Source organism: Pseudomyrmex gracilis, unplaced genomic scaffold (assembly GCF_002006095.1).
Source record: "Pseudomyrmex gracilis isolate BER0280 unplaced genomic scaffold, ASM200609v1 scaffold_77, whole genome shotgun sequence".
In the NCBI taxonomy this organism is placed as follows: domain Eukaryota; kingdom Metazoa; phylum Arthropoda; class Insecta; order Hymenoptera; family Formicidae; genus Pseudomyrmex; species Pseudomyrmex gracilis.
In genome coordinates, this window is record NW_018020661.1 from 141405 (window position 1) to 161092 (window position 19688).

General features: G+C 39.5%; 1 protein-coding gene across 1 annotated transcript; it reads right to left on the reverse strand.

Moving 5' to 3' along the window:
* Positions 1 to 3306: 3306 nt before the first annotated feature.
* LOC109854983 (toll-like receptor Tollo) lies at positions 3307 to 8990 on the reverse strand. Its single transcript, XM_020428689.1, has one exon. The coding sequence runs from the start codon at positions 8575 to 8577 to the stop codon at positions 4558 to 4560; it is 4020 nt and encodes a 1339-aa protein (XP_020284278.1). The 5' UTR covers positions 8578 to 8990; the 3' UTR covers positions 3307 to 4557.
* Between the last annotated feature and the right edge of the window lie 10698 nt (positions 8991 to 19688).

Genomic DNA, 19688 nt, shown 5'->3' on the forward strand with positions numbered 1-19688 from the left:
TATATATATATATATATATATACTCTTCATAATTAATAATTATAATAAGAAGAAACAATTCCATATGCATACAAAGCAAACAGCTACAAGAAAGCCGTTCACACAGAGAACTACTTAGTATACAAAACATCTTGATAAACTGTCAAGTGATGGATCATATTCTGCATTCTCAGATGTAAAGCAAGCTTCTACATGTTAAACCTTATACCAAAATAACTAGAGCGCGTTTCTACGTGCAAACCACTCATACGCGCGAAGATGTTCTGCTTACTATGTGAATATGTCGAAAAGATAAGAAGTTTTCTCATAAATAAATAAAGAGAGATTTCTCACAAACAACGAAGTCCAGATATTTGAATAATATGACATTCTGTGAATGAAACTGAATTACTTAATTTTTAAGTTTTAATACATTACTAAAAAATTATACACACAAATATATTATAAATTTTACAAAATACTTACCTTAGTCATGAATATAAAATACATAAAATACATAAATAAATAAAATATTACACAAATTGCTATTTTTTTAACAAACAAGAAACGTACAATTATCATTGATCTGTCATAAGCTTTAAAATTAACTTATATATGTTGCAAGTCGAATAATTTTAATTTAAGTGAACCGAGCAACATAGTATTTATTGCAAGTGCACTGTGTTTCTGTTTTGACTCGCACGTGGCGTCTTTTAATTCAAGTTTGCGTCAACTAAAACAAGATTTCGAGTGCGATACGACGTCTAAATACAGCAGGAAAATACTGCAAAATGTACGAGCCAACGTTCATTGTCAAGAAGAGTCGATTAAATATTTTAGAATAATCGATACATGTATATGTCTCTCTCTCTCTCTCTCTTTCTGTGTGTGTGTGTGTGTGTAATTTTAGCTCGCTGCTGAATTGTTTCATAAATATTCTCTATCTTTCGCGATAAATTTTATCACAATCCACCGGTACTTTTATCAGGATCTTTCGCGAGAACGTACGTTCTAATTTCTTTAAAACGATACTATACCTGTGAACAATCGAAAAGTAAAGAAAAACCGTGTGAGAAAAAGAAAGAGAGAACTCGTAATTAGACACTAAATTATCGATCTACTTAGCACCAGCGGTACTTTAATTATTAAACGTGTCTACACGCATTGCTGTAATTTCATTCAATATCAGCGGGTTATATTATATCGTTTGCCACTGAGCGACCAACCTGCACCCGCTCGGGCAAACAGTATGGCAAATGTAATTTGTCCGAGAGCATCCTAAAGTCGTAATATCATTAGTTATGGTATAACTCTTCTCTGTCATTTGTGGCCCGTGGCCATCCAAATATTTGAATCGTGTGTATAACACATGCGTGCACTCGCTTGTCACCACTCGCGCGCGACGATAGAACTTTGTTTTTACAATATTCTAACCACCGATGCATCATGTCCATCTTCGATAATGCAATTAGATAGTGCGCAGCCGAGCTGTGAAGTAGATGAAGGTGCACAAAACTTTGCACGCAAAAGCTAGATTTGCTCATGAGAGTTTTCTTTTTTCTTTTGTTTTATAAAAAAGTAATTCGCAGTTCTCTCGACGGAAGAGCTTTAATTTATGTCACCAAATCTTGTTTAAGCATGTGACCCGGAGTGATTATGCGAGAGCCCGAAAAAATCTCGAATACTTTTTTTTCGATCGCAACCGGAAGCGATAATGCTCGAAGACATTGTTAATACTTTTGGTTGAATATACACTATAAGCGTAGAAGATCGCTTTCTCTCTGACAGGGAACGGATAAGCGACGACATAACGGTTGTCTCGTGAAAGATTCGTGATAAGTGTTCTCAAAGTTGACATGTTCTAATATATGAAGCGTATTGAATATCTACTGTGATTTACGACATCAAAAGTAAAACATTAGAAAGAGTGTACACTACATTCTTCTATAATAACAATCAGGTACTTATATCTTTATTCAATTGGTTTACTTTGTTAAACCAAATTTGTGTGTTCGCCAATTATACTTGAATTTTGTATCTGCTTAACATGCAATGTAAATTTGACTATCGTAGATCAATTGTGCAAAAATCCAACATTAGAGTTTAGTATCGATCAGTGAACAATTACACAAATGCACACTACACAATTATTCCTTTATGTCAATATTGGAAAGAATTTTATATCTAATCATCATGATATTATAAAAAATATTAAAAGCAGTTTTTATGTTATAAACAATCTTTACGTTATATATATCATTATAATTACGTACTCACCATATAAAATCGTGTTATTAATGTCGGTCAATATTACGCTTGCATTTGTTTTTAATTGGAATAGGAGTTTTGTCGAATTAATAGAATATGATGATTGATTTTATAAAACAAACGTGTTTATTGTTTCATGGTTCTTTGCTGAAATGGATAATGGTAATTAATTTAATACATATTTAACAGACAGTGAATATATAATGCGTGATTCGATGAGCGTATTTACAATAATATAATAATACATAATTAGAATTACACTTGTAGACGCGCAATTATAATTATAATTAAGACGTATATTTGCCATCAGTATCGTTACGCAGCGCTAGTCGTCGGTGTGCTCGGAAATGTGCGTGAATATTTACAAAAGTAGATACAATATTTACAGAGAGTTCACATTTACAAACTAATAAGCGTTATGCGACCGTTATTTTATCAAGACAGTCGTGAATCTTTAGGAACAAGCTCTCACGGGACTTCTGTCTTTTCTCACTGTCATTTAGTGTATAATGATTACTATCGTCATTCTTTACGAGTAATTGACGAAAAACCGACAGGAATGGCAAAAAGGAATGCGCCTCGGGTCGCAAAGAAGAGGCAGTGCGTGAGGAACTTTGTTACAAATATTTTTTACAAAAGAAAACAATATATTAGTGGTGTAGTTGTTCAACTTTTGTTTTAAATGTCTTTAGGATCTATTATATAAAAGTATTTAACAAAATTGTAAGTGTGTTCAACGATTCTAGATTTGTGTCAATATTCCGATGCTCGTTTAGAAACAAAAACAAAAGTGGTGAAATAAAAAAGCAACAAATAAAATATTTGTACATATCACTTTTTTAAATGTATCTCTACATATTATTTAATTTTTCTTATTGATTCGTTCGAGCATCGAACATAGAGATATAAATGTTCACAAAAAGTCAAATGCATAATATAATTATTGCTAATAAAGTAGAAATCACGTGTAGAATATAAAATAAAAATGCATCTTTATCCAATATATTATATAATATTATACATAATAAATTATATATAATATATATATTACGTATTATATGTGTTTTTACACACATGTAAAGATATATAAAATAAATATTATATAAACAAATCTGTTCTATGTCTCTTTTGTTGTAATTGTTTCGCATATGGTCAATGTATGAAATATATTGAACGTAGAAAAATTAACAAAATAATTTAATTACTCACAAAATGATCACGCTACGCGTTACACGGCGGCAATTATTGCAGTATATGTACGTTTTATCATCCTTACTCACCGTTCATCATGTATATTTAAATCTCATAATCATGTTGATAAGTTTGCTGATAGTTACGCTAATTAATGCAAATCAAAATAGCGTGACTTTAAATCAAAGAAAGCGCGCTTGTGAAAGAGATCAAACGGCGAAATGTTTAAATTAGAGATCCGTCGTTTGCAATGAAACAACTGATAAAATTTGCTCAATTGCTTGGATTACAACCTACTTTCGTACATCAATGATTCATCCATAATGTCGCATTACGAATAAGCTAATCGACACAGGGACGCACAAAAAATTCACACAGAAAAATCATTAGAGAGCGCAGGATATGTACAATTAATATAAATTCGAAACTATTTTATGTAACGATTTGGTTGATGCGCGCTAAATCTAAGCGCGAAAATTCACGATCTAGATTCCCGCTGCTCTCACGTCATGAAATTATTTACAAACATAAATAAGATAAAAAAAAAAAAAGTATTCTTAATAAACGCGTTCAAAGTTATTCAAAGTTTCGAGACTTTAGAGTATTGAAATATTTTGGTCGTTATTTGGAAGAACATTGCTCCAAAAGGTGAAAAAGAGATTTTCAAAGTTCGATGAAAAGTCAAGCTCTGTCATCAAATCTATCATACATTAGTGATAAGCACAAGACATCGAGAATCGATCTTGTATGTGTATATATATAAAATACTAGACGCTCTCGTGTCACATCCGGATCGCGCGTTCCATGTAAGCGCGCGAACGCCGAAAGGGTCACGGGGCGATCGACCCTCAACAAGTGGAAGAGCTGAAGCGCCTCAGTCAAGGCGGCGTAGGTCGATACAACGCGAGTGTATCGGTAAATACTGTGTATAAGTGGTACGAACATCATTCTAAAGCGAAGAACGTTTCACGTATCTCGATGCCGTCCGACGAGAAAACGTTAGCGCGACACGGCCGGACGATCGCGCCCTATTGGACACCGGAAAAGCGAGATACAACCGGAAGAGGGGAGGCCGGTCTATCTCCTGCCGGATCGGAGCACGATCGCCGCTCTTCTGCGCTAGACGAAGTAAGTACGCGGATTGCCCGGATGCGGGGAGGCGATGATGTCCCCAGGCGGCGCGGTTGGCATCATCGGTGGTTCCGGTATCGTGCTATATAGATGGCTGCCCCTGGAAGACAGACTAGCCGGACGGCCGTTACCGGAGTGCAGCGCGCTATAGCCGTGCTCATGATGCTGATGGTGGTGATGCTGGTGCTGATGCTCCGCACCACTGTCCTCGTCCTCGGTTCGGCTGGACGCCGAGCTGACGTAGGTAGACTGCGTGGGCGTCGGCGTGGGCGCATGGTGCACTGGCGCGACCAAAACGCCATTAGGCTTGGTCCACACATCTACCGCGGTCGACGGCGCCGCGGTGTATCGCGTCGGCGTGCGGCTGTTGCGGTCATTGGCCTTCTTGCTATCCCGTCGCTTGTCTACCGAATCCGGCATAGCAAATCTGAGTTTCTCCCAGAACCTTTTTTCGCCCCAGATCACTACCGTGCACGTCTGTAATAACAACTGCAGCTCCGGATCCCGAGTAGACGTTTCAGTAGCTAGGAGCACTACTACTCGGCGTTTCCGTGAAGTCGGCCTAATATTCTCCAATGCTGTCCTGAGAGCGGCGCGGAAATCGGGATGCTGCCACTCGTTTGTCAAAAATACCGGCGAGAAAATGATGACGATGCGTCTGGCGGCAGCCGCGGCTGGCGGTAACGATTCTTGCGGTCTGGTTGGCGGCAAATCGCGCCAATGCAGACAGAGTGTCAATCCGGCTTGTTCTAGTTCAGCTGCTAGGAATCTAGAGACGAAATCCTCGTCCCGTTCGCTATAAACAATGTAACCGTCATATAATCGGTCTCTTTCTTCATCAGGTGGCGCTGTCATTTTACCGAGACGCAGACCATAGCGCGCGTGGGCCCAGAGGCGCACGTCTTGACGAAAAATAAAGCCCAAAGCGACAACAAGACAAATACCAATGATGGTTACCAAAGTACCCGCGAGCAACGGCACGAAGTTGCCACCTAGCAGCGGAATTTCCTGGATGCCTCGACTCACAGCTTCCTTAGATGGATCACCACATCGTTTCATTGCTTGAGCTAACGTCTCAACGCCGTCGCGACAATACATTCTCTCTGGATCACCGCGGTGTTCTGCAAGCCATGCGCGAAGTCTGCCGGCGTTCCCGCATTCACAACTCCAGGCGTTGCCTTCCAAAGCAATCTTGGTGTCGCCGTTGAGGCTCGACAGAGCTTCCCACGGTCGAAAATCGACGATGCGATTGCTGTCCAATCGCAGAACCGTGAGATTGCGCATCTTCTTGAAAGTTGTGTTCGCCACGGTAGCGATAGCGTTGTGATCCAAATACAGCTCCGATATGTTCTCCAGTTGATCAAACTCGGAGCCCCGCAGCTCTCGCAATGTGTTGTCTTCTAGATGAAGAACTCGCAAAGACTCGACGCCATTGAACGTGTGATTATGTATCGCAACGATCCCGCTGTTATTTAAATATAACACTTCCAGACGACGCTTGCCAAGAAAAATGTGACTACCTAGATCGCCTAGTTCATTGCCGTCTAAATAAATTTCCGTGGCGTCCATCGGTATCAGATCGGGTACTGTTCTGAATCCCGCGTTGGAGCAGTCGATGACGTTGCTGGACCAGCTGTGATCATGATAGCACGTGCAGTTATCCGGACAGCTCATGTCACAATCACATGCGTCGAAATCGCAACAATGACAGAGAGTGAAGCAGTGTGTGTAATATTGACAGAGAAAGTCGTTTGACTTCAAGGTCACCAGCGGACGTCGCGGTGTGGCGCGCGCGTGCACCATCTCACATGTGATGGCGTCCAAATCCATAACGCGCGGATATTGACGGTCGCGAGTTAATTCTATATTGTCGTACAGCAACCATTCCATAGTACAGTCGCAAACAATAGGATTGTTGCCAATATAAAGCTCAGGTAATTCTTTATCTTTTGACACTTGCAGACTGACAGCGGACTGTTCTAAATTTCTGATCTCGTTTCCGTAAAGAATTACTTTCTGTAAGTTTACTTTTTTCAAAAATGTGTCAGCCGCTACGTTACGTATCTTGTTGTTGTTGAGCACTAATGTTTCCACACTATCTGGCACATTAACATCTGCAATCTCGGTGATGAGATTGAAACTAGCATCCAGTGTCTTTATTCGCAAATTGCTGCGCATGTTGTAATAGTTTCCCAGCTCACTTATTTGATTCGAGTGTATATCCAGCCATTCTATGCTGGACGGTAGGTGGCTGTAGTCAAACCACAGCAACTTATTATCGGACACATTCAGCCAGACAAGAGACGAGAGACTTGTAAAGGTGCCTCGAATTTCCGTCAATTGATTTCCGTCCAACCTTATGGCTCGTAATACCGGATTACTCGCGAACGCGCTCTGTTCCACGTGACGAATGAGATTGTTCGATAGATTGAGTACCTGCAACGACGGTAAGGACGCGAACGCCTCGCGTGACACATTCTCGAGCTTATTATCCACTAAACGCAATCCGTAAAGCTCGTCCAAACCAACGAACGAGTCATTATCAATTTTCGACACGTTGTTGTTACCTAAATCGAGGGTTCTCAGCTTCCTCAGCATACGAATCGCATGGGGAATTCCCATCAGAATGTTATCATTCAAAGAAAGATCTATAAGTTTTGTAAGATTAACAAACACATGCTTGTCTAAGTAAGACAGTTGATTGTTCTCCAGAAAAAGCTGGCCGAGAGCGCCGAGACCGATCGTGTGCACCGGATCGAATCTGGCGATCTTGTTACGTGACAACGTGAGAGAATGCAGATTGGTGAGCGAGGCAAAGCAACCATCGACCAACGTGTCGATTTTGTTATACTCAAGCTTGAGAATCTGTAGACTGTACAGACCCTTGAAAACGTACGCGTCTATCCTTGTCAACATGTTGAACGACAAGTCAAGAACAGCGAGGCGGACTAGCCGTGGAAAAGTATCCCGATTTACCCACTGATTTGTCAATTCGTTATTGCTAAGGTCCAACACTTGAAGTTTCTCGAGATTGTCCAGTAATCCAGGCGCTAATACGGAAAGGGAATTGTTGCTAAGTATAAGTTCTCTCAGATCTCGTGTTTTCGAAAACAATTCAGGAGGCAGTGCGACGAGTCTGTTGCTAGACATGTTAAGGATTCGTAGAGACGCGAGACCGGCAAGAGCGTGATCACCAACAGAGGCGATCGCGTTATCTTGTATCTTCAGCATACTCAGGCTACGCAAGCTGCTGAGAGCGTGATCGGGCAAGGCACTGAGGTCGTTGTCACTAATGTCCAAACTTTCGAGATTGGGCGTGCAGGTCGCGACCCAATCAGAGAAGCCGAGGGAGCTCATGTCTTGTAACTTGTTGCGCGTCAGATTCAACCTCGTGAGACTCTGCACCGAGCAGAGCAATTCCGACGGTAACGTCCATAGATTATTATCGGAGAGATCGAGATGTTGGAGACTTGTAAGGCCGCGGAACGTATCGCGATGCAACTCCAATGACATAGTCGACCAGTCGCCGTTGTGCGTTCGCAAAGTCAGACTTCGAAGATTGTGCAACGAAGCGAACACGCCGCCCGGCAAAAAATCGATCTTGCAATGATCGACACGCAGCTTCTCGAGACGCGGCAACGGCGAGAAAAAACTGTGCGGATTTTCTAGCTTGCTATCGAAGACCAACACGTCGCTGCATTCCAATCCCATCGATGTTATGGAATCTACTTGTATGGACGAGAGATTACCGATCAGCCCCGGCACGTTCGCGATTGTTCGAACTTTACAGTACAGATCTTTCTCTCTTCCTTCTTCATCGTCCTTTCTCCACTCACAGTCGCTCGGCGCCTCGAGACTTGTGATGCTGCGCCCTTGCACCGAACAATAATAATCCAACAGCACACACAGAACAATCGTGGCTGACCGAAAAACTTGCCACGAATGCCATGACGACGCCACGCGACGATTATGCGTTTTCATTACGCATATTCTCGCAAACGCACTCATTTTGACTGAAAGATATTCGTGCGCGCGCGCACGCGCTTGTACTCGAGAGAACTGTTGTGTATCGCGTCACGCATTCATAGTTCACAGCACTGTTTCGACCATACGCACTGTTTCACGCAAGAGAAAGAGAATAGACAACACGCTGATCGTGTGTACTTGTCTTCTCCCGACTCTCCTGACGCCGTCGGCAAACAATTCACGAATCACACTGACACCGATACAACGGTCCTCAACTTTGTTATCCGCTCCCACGAATCGCCTGAGCGTCGATTGCTCATTCCTAAGGAGCGGATACAGACCACAACGAACAAACGTACCATATGTGTTTTCTATTTGCTAGAAAAGAACGAAGGTTATTATGTATGATTCGGGCGACAACCACCCGAAAAACAACATTCTACCGCGGCAGTCGGAGCGCAACTAACTCCGACAAGACGAAATTCCACCAACGATCATAGCACATCTGGCGGCGTGCGCTCGCCCCACTCTTCTTCCTCCCTACCATGCTATGTTACCCCTACCATCAGCAAAATGTGCCCCTCTATTTCTTTAACGTGAACGGATATTCTCGCACAAAATATGTTGTACTCGCTCGGGCGCGCTTTTCTCAACGAACGTTGTATGTCCAGGCGGGTGGCTGGCTGCCTGCCTGCCTGCCTGTCTGCCTGCCTGCCTGCCTGCCTGCCTGCCTGCCTGCCTGCCTGCTTGCCCCGGAGATGTAACAAACCAGCTGACTGACAACACTACTAGGTAAACACTAAACTGGTTCCTAGACGCACTGGAACGCATTCATCAAGCGGCTTCTCTTCCTTCTCTCATTTCTTCTCGCGTAAAGATCTTTCAGCCTCAGGCGCGTCTTTAGCTTTGTCTAATAGACAACAAAATGTCCTGGAAACTTTTGTAAAACAAGTAACTTTTTTTCGCGATGATTTGTTGCTTTCATATTGTGCTTTGTGAAGTTTTAATCAGTATGCTTTCAGGTACTCTCCAAAGTACTCGAGATTGGCAAAACGATGCAGAGAAGAATTCATTGCATTCTTGTCGTGAATGAGTTTCCTGCGGGAAGTTCATACGCATTTGATACTGTACAATAAAAAAGAAAATGTTAATTTTAACATTTTTTTAACATGTTCCAGGAGGTTCACTCTAAATTTTAAGTTAAAATAACTCATTCGTTGTGAGTCACTTATTGACTAATAAAGTTAAATAATTGACACAATACTTTACATTTATATTTGTTATTGTGACTGTAAGCGTGATGTAAAAATAACATATAAAATAATTAAAAACTACACAAAACAGCAGTTACAGTAACTCGTAAGAAATGTTAATAAAACATTTTAGTTTGTACAATGTGACTAAAGATTTTGTTTAACTTTTTTTAGTATGTTAAATTGACTTTGAGCCATCTAGATTAATTGAAATCATTGTGTTAAAAGCACTTAAACAATATTCCATTTTTAAATGACATGCAAAAAATGTTAATTTGTGAGGTTAACATAAATTTAACACGAAAAAAGGTTAAAAAAATAATAACATATCAGTATTATGTTAATTTTACATTAAAGTAATAATCAAAACGTCGTAACACAAGAAAAGTTCTACATTTTGACGCACGATTTTTTACTGTGTGATATTTTAAGGTTGAGTTTGGACATGCTAGCTTGCATGCGTGAGTGTACTATCAACGCATCCGGTACCAGGTGTATACGTAAATTACCGTGGATGCAATCGCAAACAGAATTGAGAACTCTGCGACTAAATTTGATATATCAAACATGTTTGATAAAATTACTAATAAATCAAACAAATAAGTGGAGCAAATCAATATTTACCAACCAATTCTGTCAAAAAGCTAACATTTAATGATTACTATATTACCGCACTAAAAATATTCTATTCAAAATTATTGTAAAACTATTTAAAAAGATTATGATTTTTTTTCTTGCCGCAAGGTAGTTATTCTTAAAAGTAGGTAAGACTTTTAGCGCCATCTGCATTTTAGCTAGTGAACTAAAACAAGCTTTTAGATAATGATAGATCTTACCTACCTACGTATTATGTGCTCTCTCTTTCATATGTTTTAAAGATTAGATGTTACAAAGCGTGAAATCTCAAACAGCTTCGCAGAGTATGCCAACGTATACGTTTTCTTTAATATCTTCATTGCCTGTTTTATAAATCTGTTACATTCTTGTTTATAAAAGCGTATTTTATCCTAGAATCTCTTAATTTTATATTGTTTGATGTTCATAATGTATTTAGTGTTTCATAAATATAGTGATTAAAAAAATTTATAAAATAAGAATTTAATATACAATTATGTTTGCAATAATACAATAATTGAGATATGCACAATCAATTTTTTGAATAAAATCTTTAATCCTTCACGTTTATATACAAAACATTTTATTGATATCTTAATAACAATTTTATCAGGATTTAAAACTTCAGTGCATGCGCTCGAAACTAAAAAGACTTGATTAAAGGATTAGTATAGCTTCACGCGACGTGCGCAGTAATTGCATATTCCTTAACGTCTAAACTTTTACTTGAACTTATTCTGAGCGACGGCCACTCATCTGTCGTGGCATGAGTATACGAGATGATGAATCACGCGAGTATACTAGATGAGCGTGTACGGGATTATAAGTTCGAAGTCGTACATCGCGCGCATACTCACGATGACGGATGGAGGCATTTATGGATTTAAACATATATACGGAAGGTTTCCACACTTCATTATGTATTTATGGCTTGTCACCGTGATATCATTTCCTCGTCACTCTACCTGATTAAATCGCCTCGCATCGCAATTGGAATACTTTATCAGTGTGACTAAGTGCAAGGAACGGTAACGAATTAAGCGTATCGCTACTATATGCGCGTATTTTTGCCCGAGCGTGAACTCCGGATAAACGAGCGGTACTTTTATTTAAATTACTTGAATCTCTTTTACTGTCGCGGTCGTGGAACATTTGTTTTTTTTTTTAAACATAATTTGTAAAATAAAAATATTTTTAGTGAAGTTACGTTCTTAATGCGCTGAACGAAATAACGTTAAAAAAATATAAATCGCTAGAAAAAAGGATGATACGTAGATATGTGAGCGTAGATATCTATGCTAAGAAAAAATGTATAGCTATGTAAATGAACACTTCTCTTTTTCTTTTTCTTCATTGAAATATAACCATAAAAGTAATTTAGGCGATAGATGACAAAGTCTTTGAGTTGTCTGCAAGAGAATGAAAGATCTAAATAACCGTGCAGGCGTTTGTGGTGAATCTAGGAGAAGTCTTTCTTCGTTCCAACAGCGTGCGTACTATCTGCTCGAAATTTATGCTTGTGCTGGTTCTATGCAAGGAGCGCAGCTAGGTGTTTGAATGGGATGTTCTTTTATATTTGAATATTTTTTTCTTGCGCGCTTATCGCGCGTGAAAGACTATTTTACAAAAAGACGCTGTTATTAAATAACTATAAAAAGTAATCTTTATAAAAAATGTGCCTTTGTAAAAACCATGCGCTAATGATATTAAATAAATCATTGCCTGTTCTAGATCTCTAATTCAAAATACAGTAGTTAAAAAACTTAAAAAAAAACACCCACAAAATCTCTACTTTTCATTTTGTAAAAGTGTTTTTCTTTTTCTTTCTGTTTCTCTCTCTCTCTCTCTCTCTCTCTCTCTCTCTCTCTTTCGTTTGCTCGCTCGCAAGTCATTTTCTTGCAACAATAGAAAGGAAAAAAGTTGTAGCGAAATGTTCAAATTTTGTCCGACATACACGGGAATTTAGAAAGAATAGCGGACGAACGTAAGATTCGTAAACCAGATAATCGATTTCGGGAAAATTCGAGAAGGATTGCGAACGACATCGTTAATAAAACTTTTCGGTTTTGCTCCAGTGGCAAAATCGATCGGTCTATGTACAAGGTCAACGAGATCGGGTCGAGACGACTGCTTTCGCGTTACTTTCACTCACAGGCACATATCAAGGAAAAAAACAAGGAGGAGGTCAACGACGGGGTTAACGACAAAAACTATATCGCGTCACGAAATCCCGCAGGCATTAGCATATGACCAAAGGGCGCGTCCGAGAAGGTAAAGCGAGAAAACGCTTGCTTGCTCGAAACGCTGCCAGACAAAATGTGCGGACGGATGGACGGATAAGACCGAAGAAGTAAGTAGGTGCCACGAAGAGAAGTTGACGTCTCTCGTCCATGCACCGTCAACTGGCTAGCTTTGCAGGCGGAGCTTTCGTGCTGTAAAGACCGCCTGCAGACCGCCCCTGTGTTTCATTTTATCGTCGTCAATGTGGCGTGCAAGAAGGTCTGCGAATAAAGGTCCGCTTCTGGATGGCGGTTAACGTGTATGCCGATCAATGAAGCACTTTCATCCCGTTTATCGTCGCATCTTTGTGTCATTTTTAGAAAAGATCTCGATGATGATCTCTTATATAGCTAGCTACGTCTGTTGCGTGACAACTGTGAAAAAATATTCTACGTGGACAACAAATTGATAGTAGTAATCGAAACGGCCCATAAACAATGGATTCAGATAGCAAACGCGCGGTTAGATAATAAAAGTCTCACTTGTTTGAGAGGTACGACTGCCGCCAACTCCAAGAATATCGATGTTCTGAGATACTGGGACGGTTATTTGAAAAGAGAACAAGATAAAAGTAATTCGGATAATGTATACGATAGTCACACACATTAGCGAATAGTAATTTATCAATTTTAAGGAAGCCAAAGATAGTTTTTTTAAAATTAATTTTTTGTTTTTTATTTACGTACTTCTAAATTACGTGCATGAAACTGATAGGAAAAAAGACGGTATTTTCATTTCAAATAAAAAAAAATTGATTATTATTCTGTAAAGATGCGTACCTATATATGTAAGAGTAAAAAGTATAATTATTAATTTTTGTATTCTTAATTTATTAGATTATTAACTATTTAATCAATAAAGTCATATATCGTGCAAAAATCAATAAAAAATAATAAAGTATTTTTTAATCTAATAAATCACTTTTAAATCGTTGACTTAATATTTATTTGATTGCATAATCCATAGATATTATTTCAATAAAGCTCTCGTTTGCTGCTTAATTGTTCTGGTCTTATGACACTTGAGTCTCAACATAGTATTACGCAACGCGAAATATCGGCAATCGAGGTTGGAATGTTCGGTTGAGAAACCGACTGCAAATATAAGATCTCTTCTCGAACAAACTGAAGTTATATAGTTGGATATTGGTAACTGAATCTTCTCTGCAGCTATATAATATGAGATTACAGAACGCGCGGCATATTACCTCGAAGATATTATGAATTGATTTTACAGATCGCCTACGGCGACTTCCTGCCAATCGATTACAAGATGTGCCCCGAGTTTTGGAATGTTCCGGGATATCTGAAAATTGTAGATAATCTCAGAAATTCTTGGCGTGTGGTATATGTGCCTGATAAGTAAATTTCCTATCGTGGGTAGCCGCCAGTAGCTATTCAGGAATATCTACGGTGGCTTGAAATTAAAAATTCAAGGACAAGAGATATTTTTTTTTAAGTTGTAAATTTTATCTTTTGCGAAATATGTTAATTATACACAAAAATTGGTATAATAATTCTTAAAATATAAAACAAAACATAGACATAGTATATAGACATACGCTGAAATACAATATAATGAAATACATTTCTTGTGAACTAATTTGTAATTAATAAATAAAACTTAAGTTATAATTATAAAAATCAATTACTTAATAATTATTCTTTTTTTAATAATTTTGACGGAAGGTTTATTCTTGATATTTGAAAATATGTCTGTGATGTACATGTTTCACATATCATAGATATGCCAATGGCTTTAATAGCAATTTCTGCGAATGCCGCAGTTTCTCTCAGAGATATTCAGAGATTTCCTCTATTTGACAAGGTAGATCGACGAGTCGATCAGATATTCGGGCATCTCAAAGCCGTATCACGAACATCCACTACAACGGATTGACGTGTATATGTATGTATGTATACGAATCGGGTAGGAACGTAATAGCGACGAAGTGATCCCCGAAATAGACGTTTTCATGGTCAGGATTTTGGGGGACTTATGTTGCCCCCTCTCTTTTCTCATGTTACACAATGCTAACGCCTTAAATCTTCTGCGCCAATGTAGATTTGTATGTACAACACGCACGGACTTGCATTGGTGCAATCTCGAGGGGTGTATCGCCGCGATACTCTCTCCAACGAATCAAAGACGAGACAGGGGGAACTCTCGGTTTTCGTATTCTGTAGAGATATTTTACGGGGTGCAAAACAATCGTTCACACCCCGTCGGAAAGCCATTAATTCGGTTTGTCAACGGCAATGTAGCATTCGTTAATTTGTATCTCTTTTGTCGCTGATCTACTAGCTGACCTTTCTCTATGACGCGGGAGCTATGTAGAACATCAGAAAGAAATTCAAATCGCACACACAATTTCTTGCCGCCGATTATTTTGGAAATCGATACTTTTTACTGTGGCATTTCAAAAAAACCCGGGACCAACGGAGATCATGTCAAACGCGTTTTATAAATCGTGGCTAATTGCTGCCTATGTAAAATGCAATTTTCTGAATGACGATCAAGTGAGCGGAATTACGTTCCGGCGTATTGCGGATGCGCGCGTTCATAATACGTTAATTAAAACGATGAAAAAATAATTGTGACGCCTAATATATTTTAATCTACGTGATACTCATCAGTGATGCAGAAACTTAACAATTCTTTCATTAATTCTGTTTATGGATTCTGTATTGACACAACTTGATTCATTACATCAGATGTTTGACTGACGTCGAATAATAGTAGCTCTGCGTGTGTACATGCAAGTATAGCAGTTTGAAGTGTTTCGAAAGTGGTCCGGGCGAAAAGAGCGCGGCGGGAAGAAGTCGCCGCAGAGACATTGGACTCATTCTGCGATTCTTTAAAGACGGACATAATATCGACATAAACAGCGAAAAACGTATCAAAGTAAGATGAACAACTCTCGTTGTCTTGTCCCGAGCGTGGCTGACGCGCAAATCCGACGAGAACGTGAGAGAAAGAGAGAGGAGGAGATTGAGGCTCACTTTAAAAAGTTATTTCTTTTTTTTGACGAGATCTACTTGTTCATCGCATCAGCGACTTCTTTCGGGGCAAGGTGCCCCGGTTAATGCGTCGCACATGTGTGCGGCTGCGCTATTCCAATCTTTAGAATACATTACCATCTTTGTTGTATCGCACGCCCGACCCGAATCCTGTTGCAACGCCGAAATATTGCAATATCCTCTGTCGCCAATAACAAAGTCGAATTTAGAAGGACACAGGATATGAGCGCGCAAATGTTTACCTGGAATGGGTGGATCGATCATCCGGTTTATATTCGTGGCAGTTATAAACTCGCGAAATGCACTATTCTCGGACGGCGGCCAAAGACGACGACCGGTTGTTGCGCGTGGAAATGCACTTTTGCCCTCTTCTCTTCTGGAAAATGTGGGCCGCAGTCCAATCGCCTTCAGGAATATATTACCATTTTTCCCCGCGGAATCGTATCGGCATTTAATCGATTTCCGTGAGCGCGCGCTCGCAGTATCATCCAATCCGTAAAAATTGAGGTTAAAAACTAAATTGCTATCACATACATATTTCAAAATTAGATAGCGCATATTTTATCGCTTATGTGATTGCCATTTGATCTTTTTTGCGAAGTATTAACATCAACATTCCGAAACATATATGTTCTGTAAAAGTTAATAAAATTGTCGTAAAATAGAAGAAGCATTGCGATTGTGAAATAAATTTTATCGTTTTTTTTTTACAATCATCTACCATCTACTATAAACATCATATCATCGTCACAATACAAATTCCGGCGATGACTTGATTGATACTCGCGATGGCAATGGCCAGTAGTCAAAAGAAAAAGATCGATCTACGTTTTTACCGAACGCTATAAGAAAGTTACAATTGACGCGATGGCGAGATAAAAGTTTTAGCGCAAAAATACATACATTCAGTCATTCATAATATTATTTTTCAATTGCATGTCGCGAAAGTTCAGAACGATAGTTATAGCGGATTTACTTTTCGAGCAATATTTCAGTTTTTCAATGCATAATGCGGACATACAAGTAATATGAAAACAACGGAATCATATCAAATCATGAACAAATGATTAGTCTCACCGATGTTCTCGCTTTTTTCCAAGCGCAACGTAGTAACATCTTCATAGACGTCTGTAATTCATCGATCACGATCAAGTTAGGCAGATCACTCTGTCACGTAAAGTCCGTCGATTGCCGTGTAAACTCATTATTCCGATCGGAAACGCCAGAATGATTAAAGTAGGTATAGCTTTACCCAAGGCGTCCGGGAAGACAAATCGAATTCAATCGACCGACGCTCGATAGTCGTTAATCATTGAAACTGCTACAATCATCTTTGTCATTATCACCGGACGCTATCCGCCTCGAATAAACTTCAATAGACTCGTTGATTTTGAAAATTGTCAAATTCAATATTTGACTGTGAGTTCAATCAAACCGACAAAGGCACTTTTCAAAACTCCGATCGTCATTATGCGTTTCATTTAATGAGTTAGCATTCGTAATCATCAGGATTTTTACTATTCAGTGATCTGCTAAATGAAATGTGAAACCAATCTCTACTGACTGTACGCACTCACCTAAATCTATCTAATAAAGTGTGTTCAATAAAGTACGTTTCTCTTTCTATGTGTTATTATAATGTTTTTTTAATCTTTAAAATAATAAAAACTGTACTTACAAGTTTTATTAATTTTTTAACTGTTTTCTGCTATTGAGGAACATGGTAACACGAAATGTCTTCAATTGAGATTTCATAAATTTACATAATCGATCATTTGTAACCTGTAACAACGCGGTTTATCTATCGTGCTTTAATTACTTAAAAAGGACACGTCTCTCAAGTTTAAATGATGGAATGCGGAAGACGGGTAATTTAAATATACAGTGCATTTATTTCCCAGAAATTTTTGGAACACAGCGAAAATCCATTATCGAAGTAAAGCAAGTTTTATCGAAGTACTTCGCCGAGTTCTCTGTTCCACTTTGCGCGAAGGGCGAGAATCCGCATCTTTGGACGGTCGCCAAGATGGTAGTGATGAAGGCGGTTCAGAGACGACGAGACGAAGAGAGAGGAAGCGCTTGGGATATATTTACGCCAAGAAAACGATCAAATTTTCTCATATTGGCAAGGATTGCGCAAGTTTTTCGTACTTCTCTCTAATGCCAGAGTCGAGTAATTTACATTACGATCTCACTATCGATATGCGTCGTTTACTATCGCAGAATTTCTGCATCGACGAGCGCAAAAACGGGTCTTGTGTAACAAATGACAATAACGACAAAAGAAGTACGTGATTGCATATGGCGGATTCCGGTGTTCATTCACGGTGGTGATAGCGAGCCGTATTGCTACAAGAAACGAACGGGACGACGACAACGAAACCCACACTCGCGAGCGCTGTGTGTGTCGTTAATAACATCCAGCGCACCACAATAGTCACCATGTGGCAGGTTGTTTTTTGGTGAACTGAATGAAGCTGATTAAATTGAAGGGTCAGGGGGAGGAAAAAGAGAGCCATACTGCGACAGGGTGTGGTTGAGCTATGAAGGGTTGTTACTTGTTTGTGCGCGCAGCGTGCTACTAGGATCGCATCATCGACCTTATGTCATCACGGAAGGAAAATTAGCCGAACATTTGTCAGCCCTTCATGTCTATTCATGTATTTAGGTGCATTACGTGTGTTATTAAAATATCTAATCGACGATCAATTTGTGCCACACGGTAGCTCGTTGCAAAATTATTCCAATTATTGGCGCATTGTATAATTTCTAAAATATTTGCAAATTTCCGTTCTGTATGATTAGCACGATTAAATCACGTAATTCAAATAACCAAATACTGTTCGCGTAATGTTGTTCACACGCGCCATGCGTGCTGTAATTCTGTAAACATTTATTATTTATTATTTCACTATTACAACTTCATTATGACAATGTCGGGCGCTCATTAGCATTATGTTACATATTCCGTGAATTTCCAAGAATGTCGTACGCGTTGCATAATGCAAATATCCTGCGGACTAGCCCGTGGGATTCAGGCTGGGATATCACATAGAGGCCGGGATATCATATCGCCGAGGTCATTACTCTTTCGTTACGCGAAGATTAACTGCAACACCGCTCAACGGACCGGTCACTGTGTTACATCATCACCGGAATGTATCTTTTCGGAACACAAAGGACGCGGTTCCGGACCGGAGACAAAATTGTGTTACGCTCGACCGCCGCTATAATTCATTTTTGCTGTGCGTATGTCTTTAGCTAGTAGACCGAGTGATTCGATGCGATGACACATCACACGATCACACACGGTGAGAACACCTGAAAAATAAAGGATCGTTCCGCGGAATGCTTATTGTGAATATTCTTTTGAATTGGGCCCGGCCGTCGTCACGACTCGTTTGCCACGAATGTCGTCCAAATGTTGCCGCTTGACAAAACGTAGACTTTCTTAAGTCCGCGCGTTTTGTCACGCTTTATACGCGCGTATCTCTCGATCGCTAACAAAGAATACGAGGTAAAGCACGCAGAATATGTCGCCATCCGCGTGTGGCGACTTTTATAATACACACACACACACACACATACATCGCATGCTCAGACAAATGCTTAAATAAAGGAAAAAATCTCATTAGAAAGACTGAGTTTATTCTAGACCGATTTTCTGGTCGACTCTGCGAGTTTTCGATATGGGGGCGACGTTTTGTATTTCTCGACTGCGTACTAGAATTCTAAATACATTTATTTACGTATTTTCATATATTTTGCGCATAAATTAAAATAGTAACCGACACGAACGACACAGCACTGAATATTTGTAGAATTTCTACATTCGGCAGAAGCACGCTAAAAACTTTCATGTTGGTCCGTCGTGCAATGCTCGAAAATGTATTGAAAGGCAGAAATAGGATAAAAGGCGGCAGATGGGACATTGCTTGCATACGCGCCGTATGTCAGATGCTCATGCAGATCACTCTCAATGCGG

Coding starts and splice junctions, on each gene's coding strand:
- LOC109854983 (XM_020428689.1), bottom strand. CDS start 8,577: ATGAGTGCGTTTGCGAGAATATGCGTAATGAAAACGCATAATCGTCGC.